Source organism: Marmota marmota, unplaced genomic scaffold (genome assembly GCF_001458135.2).
Source record: "Marmota marmota marmota unplaced genomic scaffold, marMar, whole genome shotgun sequence".
Taxonomy (NCBI): Eukaryota; Metazoa; Chordata; class Mammalia; order Rodentia; family Sciuridae; genus Marmota; species Marmota marmota.
In genome coordinates this window covers 11974366-11989358 of record NW_026000142.1, presented here as the reverse complement: position 1 = coordinate 11989358, position 14993 = coordinate 11974366, and the positions used below count along the sequence as shown (strand labels likewise).

The following is a 14993-nucleotide window of genomic DNA, read 5'->3' as shown; positions in this document are numbered from 1 at the left end:
AAAAAAAAAAAAAAAAAAAGTCTCTTACCTGCCTTACCTGGTGGGAAACATAGAGTTGTAGTATCACTACCGTGTTCTCTCCCCTCACTGCCTCACCTTGTGGCCCAGATAAACTTAGATTTCTTGGAAGACTTTTTATTCTCTTATCTCAAGGTTTCATAATACCTTATTCCCATTCAATAAATATCTGAGGAATTGAATCAAATAGATATTCAGAAGCTATCTTAATTTTGTCAGCTAACATTATTGTGAGAACAGATGAGAATTGAAGACTCAAATACCCTCAGGTTTTATTTTTTTCTTTCACTCACTTTTAGCAGAACCTTTTCTAACAAAATATTATATTATACATAAGTCCAATAATATATAAAATATACATACATTTGTAAGTTCAAATTTATAATTTTTAATACTAAAGTTAATCACTGAAAAATAAAAGCTCATGTATCAGCACTTCCAATATATCAAAAACAGTTATTTATAATATGTCAATGTGTGTCTTTGTCTTTCAGATTTTTAGCAATTAAAAATAAAATTTAAATCAAACACCAAGAGAGAACAATGATCAGCAAACTAAGATCCATGGGCCAGTCTGCTCATCATTTGGTTTTTATGTGGCCCTGATGCTAAGATTGCTGGTGTTTTGTTTTTTACATTTAAAATGATTAGAACAAATAAAAAAAGAAAAATAACATTTTGATATGTAAAAATTATATGAAATTCAAAATTTAGTGTCCATAGTTGTGTTTTATTGGAACACAACCACACTCATTTATCTTTGCCTACTTTCGTACTACAATAGCAGAGTTGAGTAACTGCAAAGAAAACAGTATACAAATCTAAATATGTTCTGGCCCTTTATAGTAAAAGTTTGCAGATCTCTGATTTAGAGAATCTCAGTAGCATCTCTGAAGAACCAACTTCATGGAGCAAACTTTGGAAACTACTATATTTTCCAAAGATGGTCACTATGATATTTTCCATATTACATGCTATTCTGTAATGTGACTTTGCCACTCCCTCACCACAAGAAGGGATCTAATTCCCTTCCTTTGAATCTGGCTCATCTCAGTGATTTAGATAGCCTATAATATAATATGGTATAAGGGACTTCTGAGACTTCTAAGACTAGATCATAAGGAACTGTGCAGTTTCTATCTAGGACTCTTGGATTACTCCAGTCATGAGCTATTTCCCCCAAGAACCTAGCACCATGCTTTCTAAAGGGTGAAGGATGAAGAAGCCGAGGATAGGCATGTCTTGCCTACGAGTCCATTGAGCACCAAGACAACAAACAGCCAGTCCCAACTGACAGCCAGGAGCCAGAGCTGCCCAGGACCTTCAGTTCAGATAAGCCTTTAAGATGACTCCTGTACCAATAGAAATCTGACTAAACTGCATAAAAGACACTTTATGAGAACTATTTGCAATGCCTAGACAACCCAAAGTAAGATAATACATACTTGTTTTAAGCCCACTAAGTTTAGGGGCAGTTTGTTTTATAGTAAAAGATAACTGAATTACCAATATACTAAAACAAATTTAGAAAAGTTTCCATCAAGAAATTCCAGATTTCAGAGGCAAGGCCTGGCTTCGACCATCCATATGTACCTCCAAGCCAGACCCCACCAAAAACCTCTCCCTAGAGGTAACCAGGGGTGAGGAAGTAGTACATACTCCAATGGAGTCACTGTAACTTCCAAATTTATATGCATTCCCATCATGCCTGCTATTACCCAAAATATGCCAAAAAAAAAAAAAAAAAAAAAACAACCATGAATCTTGTTCTAAAACTCTCATGAAGAAAGAGAAAATAAGTTTTATAATTCCTGGAATTACTTCAAGATTGCAAACAAACAATTCTCAGTTTTTGTGGTTATATATAAATTGATGATTAAAGAAACTCATTACCATTATTTAACCTTTAAAAACAATAAGTGAACTTAGATCAGACATGGTCAAATTATCAATGTATGGCAAATATAATATATAGCAGCAAATTTGAGCTTAGTAATAAAAGCTCATATTCTATTATTCTGTTTGTGTCACCTGCTCCTGTTCTAAAGAATGATAAGTTAAGAGTTTTTCACTGATATGTTTTTGACATACTAGTAATGTGTGATAAATTCCTTAGCCTAGAAAATTTTATTAAATTCAGTATAACCCCCTACAAGCACATCATATTTTCAATGATATTACCTTAATCCATAGCAGATTCAAATTTTAAAGAATGAGTTCTTGATAAGGGCAATTACTCTGCTAAGTTCTAGAGTTACATCTTAAACTGGTGTAAATTTCCAGACAGGTGGCAGCTCTGAATCATTAACCCATTGGCACTACTGAGAACCATAATGTGAAACAAATTATGTTACATCTAAAGGGACATTTCTGGAGTACATAAGATTCCTAATTTGTTCCTTAATTAAGTTTTTGTAAGTTTATTTAAATACTCATGTATGCAACTCTTAAACTGACATGAAAATATTTGTACTGTCAAGTATTTTAAGTGGAGAACATTCTAACTTTTAGTGACTTAAGCCATTTCTGCAAGAGTGCTACAACCAATTAGTGATGCCTATCACAGGAGCAACCAAAAGTGAGAAATATTCTGGGCATTTGCCAATCCTGATCCATTTCATTCAGTTCTTTGCAGTGTCCCCCTTCAAAGATCTCCATGATGGAACTTCCAGTCTCCCCTTGTTTAGCCAATCTTTCCCACTATTAGATGGGACTCTCCCTTGATAAGCTCGTCCCTACTGCAGATGTCCTGGTTCCACAAGGCCAATTCCCCTAATGCCAAAAGTCCATTCAATAAGCCAGACTTTGAGCTTAGATGGTCAGGTGGCCAAATCCTGGTAATGTGTGATAGAGTCACAATTTGAATCCAAGCAACTGAGGGCCAGAGTCTCTGTACTAAGTCACTCCTTCTGACATTTCTACAACATGCATTAAATTTGATCTGTGTTTTACAATTCAAATATACCTGAATGCATTACTAAATCAAATTAAAAGAGTAAAAATCTTACAAATTTCACACAGTAAATATGATTTTTAACTAAAAAAAGTTTGCATATATTCTAATTAAAAACATACTAACCAAGTATGTTAATTAATGCTTTATATTCATTAGGGAAAATGAAGAGAAATCAATCAATACTCTTAAAAAGCAACAAATAAAAAATGATTGTATGGTTTGTACTCTAGGGTCCCATATAGTCTTGTATTAAAAGTTTAATATTTGAACATAATTTAGTGCATTTACCATTATTAATGCTTTAAAAGTATACATAATCAGTGACTTTTCTAGCTCAGAATCCATAACAACAATGAGTGCTATTCACATCCTGTGAAACTCCATGGGGATTCTATAGGGAACACTTCCATATATGGTAATTTTCCCTGATAGACTCTCACAATTTATTCAGGATATGAATCTGGTCCACTGTGACAATGAAAACAACAAACTACTGAAAACACATATATAATTTTTGCTGAACCAACTACAGACTAACAAATAAGGAGGTAAGCACTGAAGTGAAACTAAGAAACCACTGGATATTTTTATTATACTTTTTGTACAACTGAAATAAGTATATAAATATCCAGAAGAAAAAAATTATTCCTGTCTTGGTTTTAAATATTCCCTAGAGTCTAAAAATTACAATGTCACTATTAACAGACAAAAGAGTCAAAAAGGAAATTTCACATCAGAACTTAAATTGACACAAAATATGAAAGAGTAAGACAAGTGAAAAATACTATACTGGCTTTAACTCCCACAGTTTCCTGTATGACCATGTCCCTACAAAAAATCCCTGTAATTCATAGTTATTTTTTCATATTTGTGACTTACAGCAGTCTGTGGTACTTTATTTACCCAAAGTCATACAATAATAATATTTTCCTTTTACATACAATCCTCTAAGTGTAGAGTTAGACAGCAGTTTGGGTGTACACACTCTTCTATTTTTTGCTTTAAATCGGTTTAAAACATCTAGAAATCCAATATAGCTAAAAATACACAACATTAAAGTCATTAGAAAGGAAAATAGCTGGTATCTCTAAATTATCTAGTTTCATATGACAAATTAGATAAAAAGGAAAACAAAATATAGTAGTAAAATGCCAAAAACATTAACATCAGAAACAGCAGATTCTGACATGATTTAATAAAAATCAGGTATTTATATTGAAAAATGGTCCAATTGTAAATAGTCATTTTTTTCTTTTTGTTTTTAACCAGTTGTTTTTTGTTTTTTGTATTTTGTTTTGTATATTTTTTGTACATTGGGGATCCAACAAGGGCATTTTGCCACTGAGCTATATCAGCAGCCCTTTTAATTTTTTATTTTGAAGCAGGGTCTCACTAAACTGCCAAGGCCAGCCTTGAACTTGCGTTCCTCCTGCATCAGCTTCTAAAATCTCCAGGATTACAGGTGTGGGCCATTACCACCTGGCCTGACTAGCCGTTTTTGAATAACCATCATCACTATTCACATCAATTCATAGCCATTACACCAAAACAATAAATCCAAGTCTAATCTCACTTGTGACAAATTGTCAAGAAAGGTCCTGAAATGTACATAAAACAGTATAACTCTTCAAGAGATGCCTGTTTAATTATAGTATCCTAGGGACCTAATATTGCTAAAGTATGTTCATTTGACTATCTCTCACACAATGGCTCAAAATTTGAGACTCTACCTTGTTCTTGGCAACACAATATCATACTCAGTATTAAAACCGACAAGCTGTCAATTCCAACTTGAAGCACTTACCAGTAATGAAAATAAAATGCAAGAGTGAAATCTCTAGTGGCCATCACAGACAAATCACATGGGGCATGTCCCTCCAATCCTTCCCAGATTCTGGCTACCTATCCCAAGTTATGTAGGGATCCAAAAGATGGCAAGGAAGACACATGAACCAGCCACATCAAACCTAAAGAGAACTGATCTCCTTACATGCCCATCATTTTCCCATGTATGCTAATCTCCCCGGGTGGGTCTTTCACTAACTACCACTTTGTTTTTGCTTGGATGATTCTTCCCCTTTCTCTAGATGTTCTAGATGTTCTCTTTAGTCTATTACAACCATAACAAAATCTTGTGAAGAGGGATTAATGATGCAGTTTGCTCCAAGGACGCCCTGTTTCTCCATAGGGAAGGGATTTCTCTCCTCACTGGTCTAATAAGGCAAGTGCTATGGAAGACACAATAATGTGTTAGACCAGGGCACAATTCCCAGCACAGCACATCTTAAATAGAATCTTTCAATGGTACCCTTGAGAAATGACACAGTTAAACATGGGAAAGAAGGGAAAAGGAGAAATGCGCCCAGTAAGTGTGAACTGAATAAAAGCTCATCATAAATATTAAAGTTTTTATTCTGTGGAGAATAACTAGCTTTATGAGGGAGGATGTAACCCAATGGCAGCACTACAAAACTAGTTTTCTTTGCTCCACAAAAATAAAAGATGAACATTTGTTTAAGAGGGAGATTTTTTTTTTTATTTTGAACAACTCAACTGATTGATTTAAAAAAATATATAAGCTATCGTTAAAACAAAATGAGTATCCCAAAATGTATTTTTTGTACTATTTATTTGGTACTGGGGATTGAACCCAGGGGTGCTCCACCACCGAGCTACATCCCAGCTCTTTCTGTTTTTATTTTGAGACAAGGTCTTGCTAAATTGCCTAGGTTAGCCTCAAACTTGAGATGTTCCTTCCTGCCTCATCCTCCCTAGTCACTGGGATTACAGGTATGTGCCACTATGCCCAGCTCCAAATCTGCCTTTTTTAAATGTGTTTTTTTTTAGTTGTAGTAGGATATAATACCTTTATTTTATTAATTTATTTTTATTTGGTGCTGAAGATCAAACCTAGCACTTCACATGTGCTAGGCAACCCCAGCCCCACACATCTGCATTTTAATAATAATTTTCCTCAATAAAACTTTAATGAATAGCTCCTCTTATACCTAAATTACTCGTACCTCAGAAACTAAAACTGCATTTCCTCAAAGCAGATAAACAGAAGATACATTACTCTCATTTTTACACATGGAAGATTTTAATAAAGAAAATGTTCAATGAAATAAAGCAAGATGGTGACAGAGTTAGAGAACACCTCAGAGTTACTACACTTTCCACTTTATAATGATTAGTCTACAATTACTACAGTTGACTTTCATTTCAAAATGGGGCCAAAATAGATTGCAGCCAATCTATACAACTACAGGAGAATAAGATCCACTAAGTCAAAGAGATAAAACTGGTACTGTTGGGGCTTGGGCTGTGGCTCAGCTGTAGCGCACTTGCCTGGCATGTGTGAGGCACTGGATTCAATTCTCAGCACCACATATAAAAATAAATAAAATAAAGGTCTAACAACAACTAATTAAAAAATAAAACCTGGTACTGTTAAAGGCAGCAACTAAAATGATGTTAGACATAAAAGAACCCTTAATTAATTCTGTTGCCAGATCTATATAAGTCTTTAACATTGATGAACTAAGATATATTCCTTTAAAAGCTTTATTTTTTTAGTTTTTAAAATTTTTGGTTGTGTTTTGGGTAGTTATTTAAGTCAAGCAACATTATTTCAGTGAGACAGACATAATAATGTGACTTCTAAGCTACTGCAAATTTCTGACTTCAAAAATCTGAAACATAAAATCAATTTAATTAATCCAATATTTGAAAGTGAAGACATTTCCATCTCATAGGCAAAGAGCAAGGAGGAAAAATAAAATTTAAAAAAGCCATTTATGACACGAAGCTATGTCATCAAAAGTCAAAGTGGTAGTTACCTCTTGGCAAAGAAGGGAAGTAATATAGACGAGGAAAGGCCATAGGCACATTTCCTGGTAAAATGGAAAGGAGCTGGGTAGTGGATCTACAGGTGTGAACCTGGGCACAAATGCACTGAGCAGCAAGCACAATTAGACTCACCATGCATTTGCTCATAAACCATACCTCAATTTGAAGAGTAGAAGCATTCACTACAAGTAAAACGCTACAATCAGAAACGAAGGATAAAAATCACAAAATTTTTGGAAAAGTCAGAAAAAAATTAACGTTTCCAGAGCCTCCCATAAATTACACACAGGTTGGATGGTTAAACAGGTATTTCTTATGATGGTTTAGGAAGAACACCGTAAGTGGTTTGGGAGACCCCTTCTAAACTAACCAGAATTTTAAATGTGACTGTTTTTCTGCATATTCTAAATATAGATAGTTTCAAGCTTTTAAAATAACCTCCACAAGTTGGAAATCAAAAGCTTAGAAAGCTATGCCTCAAAACACAAAGAAAATCTACTTGTCTCAACTCTGAGCACTTTAACCCAAGTTAAGTCTAAAGAAAGCAGGCCATTTTCAACCTTTTATGTTCCTTAACAGAATGAATCTACCTATGTATGGGTTTCTAGAGACAAGTAAGCAATTTAAAAAAAAAACCCTAATATTCAGTAAAAGCAAAAAATGTCGAAAACCTGTGTGATAGTATTCTGTCCTCTGAATGGTATTCTGTTCTGTTTAGTAATGTGTGGTAGCTATGGACACCAAAAGCAGCCAGAAATTTTCAAATATACCATATAGAGTATAGACGCTATTATCAAAAGATCAAGTTTGATGATCAAGAAAGGCTGTATTTTTGCTTGGTAAAACAGGCCAGACAGTCCAAGAACCCAAAGACTCCCACACTGAGTTTCAACTTCCATTTTCAGCTAAAATAATTAATATTAAAATAACAGGACTAATTTTCCTTTAGTATTCAGAATAGATATTTCTGTCCATATCTAGAGTCCTACTTAAGTAAAATTCCATGACTGAAATGAAACTGGGAGATGGTTACTGACACTTAATGATCTATTTCTATTTCCTGAATGACAATAATTCCAAATTTACCAGTAAGTAAATTTAAAAATTATTTTTAAGTTATTAGGAAATAATACTATCACCTGATGAATAAAACATTACATCTCACTATTATTTTGTCTTAAACTTGATTAGGCAATGTGGTAGTTTCAGAGATGGGAAGCTTCTACAATGAAATGACAAAATTAACCTGTAAAAGAGTCGATCAAGAAACAAAAGAATTGAGGAGTACTAGCTCTCAAATGCTACTATTCTCCAACAATCATCAGCTATGCAAATTGTAACACTGACACCTGAGATCAAAAAGTAAAGGTCAAATTACAAATTCAAAAGAAATAGATGTCCTAAATTTCCTGCCTTAACCCTCTTTCCCCTGCAAAGCCAGAGTGGTGCCAGTGTTTGACGTTCTAGCCCAGCAGGTTGAGTCTCCATAGACATTCTTAACTATAACCTTTGCTTATAGATGATGAAAAAATACCGTGCAGAGCCTGTACAACTGCATTGACAAGTAACATTATTCTATACCCAACATTAAATAATCATCAAATGGGTTGGTAATAATTTTTAAAAACCAACTTTAGGTGTCTATAACTGTTATCCAAGCTCAGCCCATTGTGCAGGGCCTGCTCTGCACCAAAGCAATTTCACTGTATAAGTTTTAAGACAGATATGATGCTGCTGGATTGTGCTGCCAGGCAAAATATCAAAACTGAAGCCACTGTAGGAAAAATCCACCTTAAAAATAAAGGTATTTCTTATTCTTTTGTAATATACACATAACATTTACTCTTATGTTTTTATAGACTTATAAAAAGGAAGAGTGTAAAATAATACCTTTTTCTCTCCTCAGATGAAAATTGTAAGCCCTTCTTCCCAGTCTTATAAACACTATCATCTCAGATCCTTCCAGCATCTATTTTAGGGTTTAAGCATCATTATGGGTCCACAAACAATAGATCAGTGACAGGCCTGATCCCATCAATTAGCACGTTCCAGGGAGGCTGCCTGGATCCTATCTTGTTACCTCCCTCTTGGAGGCCTGGTTTTGAGCACAGTGACATCCCTAACCTTAAGAATGAATAACCCAGTTAAGGGGAGTCCCTTCTCTGAGACCAGTTCCTCTATAATTAGAGCCAAAATACAAATGGTGTTAATGACCTAAGGTAGATTGGTATGAACTCCAAGCCAATGAAACCATGACAGCAAGCAGATTTCTCAAAAGCAGAGAAGTGGAATCCATTTACTTACATGAAGATTCAGTGCCAAACATGGCTGGCTCCAGAAGCTGCTTTTTAAAAAAATTAGAAGAATGAGGGGGGAAAAAAAGGAAGGAAGAAAATCAAGGAGAGTGTGGTTGTGAGTGGAGAGATGAGCTGGCTACACAGCAGGGGTCATGAAGCCAGACAATGCAGTCCGAGCTGTGTCCAGCTGCCAGATTCAGGATTCAGTTTTCAGTTTTCTCCCGTGTGATTGAAAAGCATGGTCTCCTACAGCACCCAAAACCGAAAGGCAGCTTTTGAAAATCCACCAGGCAAAGGAAAGCCGACGTGGCTCTTCTGGGATGCGGTGAGGCAGGACTAGGTAGGAGCAGGGGCAGGACTGGGAGCAGCAGCAACAGCGGATACTGCAATCCTCAGCCCTGCCGTAGCAGTAAGACAATAGCAGGGCTTATGCATACGCTGGATGACGTCAGGGACACTGCACAGACTGACTGCGCGGCTTGAGCCAGAGGCTCCAAGGGCTTCAGGGAGCAGTGTGATTCAAAGGGGAATTCCTTCGTCATAAAATGCACAACACCAAAAACCACATATACATTCCCCTCCTAAGGAGCTCTTCATCCCTGTGATGCTATACAGTAAGAGATCTCAAAGAAATTTAAACACTAGCTTTACAGAAACTAACCACACAGATATGCAGATCAGGGTTCTTGATTTTATTGCAGCAAACCAAACTTTTCAAGGGAATTAAGAATATCAGAAATGAGGGGGGTGGGAATCCACCTTTTAAAAGCAATTACAGAAAAGTTCAAAGTTATTTTCTCTAAACTTAAGGTAGATTAACAAATCAAGGATTATACACTCAATCACAAAGAAATGGAAATATGCATACTACTGCACACATATTCTGGGAATTTACATGCACTTTATAAATGTACCAAAAAATGACTCTGTAAGTGCTCTAAGCACTGCTTGGCATACAATGAGCACTCAAATGCTAGCAATTACATTATCACTTATTTTGCAACTATTATTCATATGTGAAAACCACTGCTCTAGAAATACACTTATACTCATATATTTCTCCTATCTTGTTTTTTTGCCTTATTTTTCTTAATTTTGCCTTATGAGAATTACAGTCAATTTTCAGAAAAATCCAGATGTTTTAAGTTTATGTGCACATACCTGTATATTATAGCTGTGTATTGGTGGGCATTTGTGATATATATATATATATATATATATATATATATATATATATATATATATATATNTATATATATATATATTTTAATCTACTCACACAAAGAGACAATTGATAACTTGTCTCTTGACTCACTGAAAAAATAAAAGTTTTCTTGCATTATCATATTATTAGAAACCTGTATGAAAAACATACATAACATACGAGAAGATACAAACTTTCATTAGAATGTTTATTCAACACAAGCAAGGAAAGAAGTTTTAATGTTTTAAAAATACTGTAATGCACAAAATGTATGAGTATGTGTGTGCATATGTGTATAATCATATATCCCCCACTTTTAAATCATACACAGCAGGAAGTTCAAGAGTTTAAGTCTCCTCTCTACCCATTCATTCAAGGTATATACCTTTTCCAATAATTTCTTTTTTTACAAAGATCTGTCAATATAAAAAGTTTTCAAACATTAAACTGAGATATGAATATAGAATTTAAAATTATCAAACGTGATGATCATTATTATCCAAAGTACATGTATGAAGACACAAATTGGTGTGAGTATACTATGTATGCAACCAGAGATATGAAAAATTGAGCTCTGTATATGTAATAAGAATTGTAATGCATTCTGCTGTTATATATAAATAAAAATAAATAAATAAATATTTTTTTTAATTAACCATCTAAAAATATCATCAGTAGTTTTTCTGGTCAGTATGTGTAGCTCTATCTCATGAAGAAAGTGTGATGATGCTATATAAATTACAGAACAAACCTCTGTTATAAAAAAGAATAACAATAGCTAGTATTTACTTTATGCTGAGCACTATTCAGGGAACTTCACATGTATTAACTAATTTAATCTTTATAAACAAACCTATGAGATAGATATCACTCTTATCCACATTTGACAGATGGTTGAATAATTTGCCAAGGTATTATGGTTTTGATGTGAGGTGTCCCCTCAGAAGCTTGCATGGGAGATAATGCAAGAGGTTCAAAGGAGAAATGATTGGGTTGTGAGAGTCTTAACCTAATCGGTGTTTTAATCCCCTGATAGGAATTGAGTGGTAACTGAAGTGGTAGGGTGTGGCTGGAGGAAGTGGGAATTGGGGGGCATGGCTTTGGCATGTAGAGATCTCCCTCTCTGCTTTCTGATCATCATGTGAGCTGCTTCCCTCTGCCACACACTCTGTCATGATGCTCAGCCTCAACTCAAGCCCCAAGGAATGGAGCCTGCTGTCCATGGGCTGAGACCTCTGAAACCATGAGCCCCCGAATAAACTTTTCATCTTCTGCAATTGTTCTTGCTGGATCTTTAAGTCACAGCAGCGAAAAAGCTGACTAAAATTCAAGGTAATGCAGATGGTAAATGACATGCTGGGATTCAAACCCAGGCAGTCCGATTCCAAAGCAAGGCTCTGAACCACTCTGCCACAAAATCTCTTGAAAAATGAATAAATAACTGACAAAATTATATGGCATTTTAAAGACTCAACTGTAATAAAGAGAAATGAAAATGTAAAGGGGAAAAATCCTTAAAAGAGAAATATCACCAAAGAAAACTAAAAATGACAGAAATTTTTTTAAAAAAAACTGCAGTGTTAATAAAATTGAAAATTAATAAAAATACACCCCTCTAAAAATAATCAGTCAAGTCAGTACAAAGGGGGAATATAATAATAGTGTTTAGATGTAACTGTAGGAAGTGGGAAATTCAAAATGTTTGAATCTTAAAGCCAGGAAATTATCTTATGGAAGTTGTCTTTTATTTTTATTAATTATTTTTCCAGGGGGAAAAAATCTCTTTTAAACTGCATATAAGAGATTGTATGTGAATACTCACTCAGTGGATGGATGTGGACATCAGAAAAGGGAAAGGAAAAGGAGAATAAGAGAATGATCCCTAGGTAGGAGGCATTCTCCAGCAGAGGCCACAATCTATTTGCAAAAAAGCTTTTACTAACCCATTCACATTACTCTTTTTTTAACTCATTCATGATGGTGTATATATGAACATGAAAATGCATTTTCCTGAGAGCCTATATTTTCTTTGTGGCATAGACTTCTAAGAGTAAGTTAAAAGATGCAATACTCTTTTCAAGAAGTCTACTTTTCAACAACTAGAAACAGAATCAATATGCTAAAAAACATAAGGCACCTCACTTGCCAATAACACTAGACACAAATCATAGGAGTCATCCTATGAAGGCTTCTGCATACTGAAAGCCTGAGGTATTTATAAATACTTTAGAAGGTCTATATCCATATCACTAAAGACCCATAGTGGACAAACATGGTTCCAGAAATTTAGTTTTTTCTCCAATTCTCTCCTCTAGTCAGTTCAGAAAACAACACAAATTTTAAGAAAATTGCCTAAGGAAAATGTATTGAAGGAGCAGGGCAGGGTGGCACATACCTGTAATCCCAGCAGCTGGGGGGGCTGAGACAGGAGGATGGCAAGTTTAAAGCCAGCCTCAGCAATGGCAAGGTGCTAAGCAACTCAGTGAGACCCTGTCTCTAAATAAAATACAAACTAGGGCTAGGGATGTGGCTCAGTGGATGAGTGCCCCTGAATTCAATGAATGAATGGAAGGAAGGAAGGAAGGAAGGAAGGAAGGAAGGAAGGAAGGAAGGAAGGAAGGAAGGAAATGTAATGAAGGAAAATGAAGGAGGAATAAAGCTGATCTAAAGTCCCTCACCATTCTGTCTTCAAAAATATTCCAAAACCAATGTGATCTTTGGATCCATTCTGTCTATTGTCCCTGCATATGACCTTGCCCTTCCATTCATAAAGACAGTACTCTTAATTTCAGGATAAATTTAGCAATGAAAGAAAAGATTGACATTCATACTAATTTAGTGGTCAAGATAACTGTAAAATTAGAAAGCTATTAATAAAGAAAGATAATAGTGAAAATCTTAAATTTAACAGTCACTTTTAAAGGAAATCCCATTCATGCATTCACTCAACAACTATTTTCTGGGAGCCTTCTGTTCATATTCTACAAGTATAGCCACAAACTCACTCCCTTCCCCATGAAGGTTATGCTCTAGAGGGCAGGGCAGACAGAAGACAGACAAATATGTAACTTGTAAAGTGGATGTATATATTAGGGAGAAAGAGGAATTAGAAGAATGTGAATGACTCAACAAGAGGGTTGCTTTAGGTAAAACTGTCAGGTAGGGCCCTAAAATGGTGACATTTCAACAGAGACGTAAAACAGTGAGGTTAAACCACATGAATAACCTGGAAACAACATGAAAGGAAGAGTATGGAAAAGGCCAAAAAGAGGAGTATTTGAGGACACTAATATTTTTTTTACAATAAATCTATTCTTTTTTTAACTTAATTTTATTTATTTATATGTGGGACTGAGGATCGAACCCAGGGCCTTGCACGTGCAAGGCGAGCGCTCTACTGCTGAGCCATAACTCCAGCCCCAATAAATCTATTCTTGACTCATCAAATATCAGCTTTCTATTGGAAAGTATCTTCTTTAGTGCTATGATGATGCCATTAGTACAAAAACCGTTGTACTGAATTGTGCTGACTACAAAATAAATTTTCTTTTCTAATCTAAAATAATTCATTCTCCCATGAACTAAAAACATGAATTCTTCACTTCAAAGTTTAATAGACTAAAAAATAACTATATTTGCAAATGCGTTCATGTTTATAAAAAACACTATATAAGATTATTCAAAATAGCTTCCTACCATACCTCACAGCTAATTTAATCAATGTACTTATGAATGTGGCAAAAACTTAAACCACATATTCTCTCTACAGCACACACAACAAATTTTAAAAGTGTTATATCTATGCATTTCTCTAAAGTCACTTACTTTGTTCACATTAAAGTTTTTATTTTCTTAATATTCCTCTTGATATCTGTTTGTTAAAGTTGTATATCTTAAAATATCAACTATTCATATATATAGTATTAGTTAAAAAGACAAAAGTGTTTTAATGGCAATATATAAGCAATTAAAAATGAAAGAACTAATCAATGACTGTTATTTGGGGGGAAAGGTAAAAATTTATTATGAAAAACATACCCATTGCTGAGCATAGTGGTGTAGGCTTGTAATCCCAGTAGTTCGGGAGGCTGAGGCAGAAGGATCGTGAGTTCAAAGCCAGCCTCAGGAATTTAGTGAGACCCTAAGCAACTCAATGAGACCCTGTCTCTAAATAAAATATTTTTTAAATGGGGAGGGAGGATTGGGGATGTGGCTCAGTGGTAAAGTGCCCCTGGGTTCAATCCCACTACCAAAAACAAAAAGTAAATATTCATAGGAAAACTATTCAGTAGAATTTTACAAATTTGATTTCTTTATATCTGGTTTCAAGTGTGTTCTTTCATGCTTCAAACTTCTAAAAGTAGGTAAAGTTAATTGCCCCAAATAGATTTGTATAAATCTATAACATCCTGCTTTAAGCCCTTCTCTGAAAGAAGTGTGTGTGTGTGTGTGTGTGTGTGTACGCTCTTTTCCTTTTAATAGGATTTTTTGTTCCACAATTCTGAAACAAAACTTACTGTGTGTATATTTAATATTTAATTCTCTGTAAGTTACTTATCCTAAATTAATCACAATTTGTATGCAATGGATTCATAGTAAGGAATAAATTGGTATATATTTTTAAAGTACACAAAAACCAATATAATTTTAAATACAAATTCAAATATTA

The 14993-nt window shown here is 34.7% G+C and overlaps 1 protein-coding gene across 7 annotated transcripts in view; it reads right to left on the bottom strand.

The window, feature by feature from the left end:
* The window catches only part of St7 (suppression of tumorigenicity 7), a 250355-nt gene that overhangs the window by 193830 nt on the left and 41532 nt on the right, over positions 1 to 14993 (bottom strand). The window contains exon 1 of one of the 7 annotated variants that reach the window (XM_048786025.1): positions 9128 to 10312. The exons of 5 other annotated variants lie outside the window; for them this stretch is intronic. In XM_048786025.1, the coding sequence (XP_048641982.1) occupies positions 9128 to 9149 (22 nt within the window). In that variant the 5' untranslated portion in view covers positions 9150 to 10312. Of the gene's footprint in view, positions 1 to 9127; positions 10313 to 14993 lie in introns of those variants that run through there. One more of the 7 variants, XM_048786027.1, reaches the window with a different exon arrangement.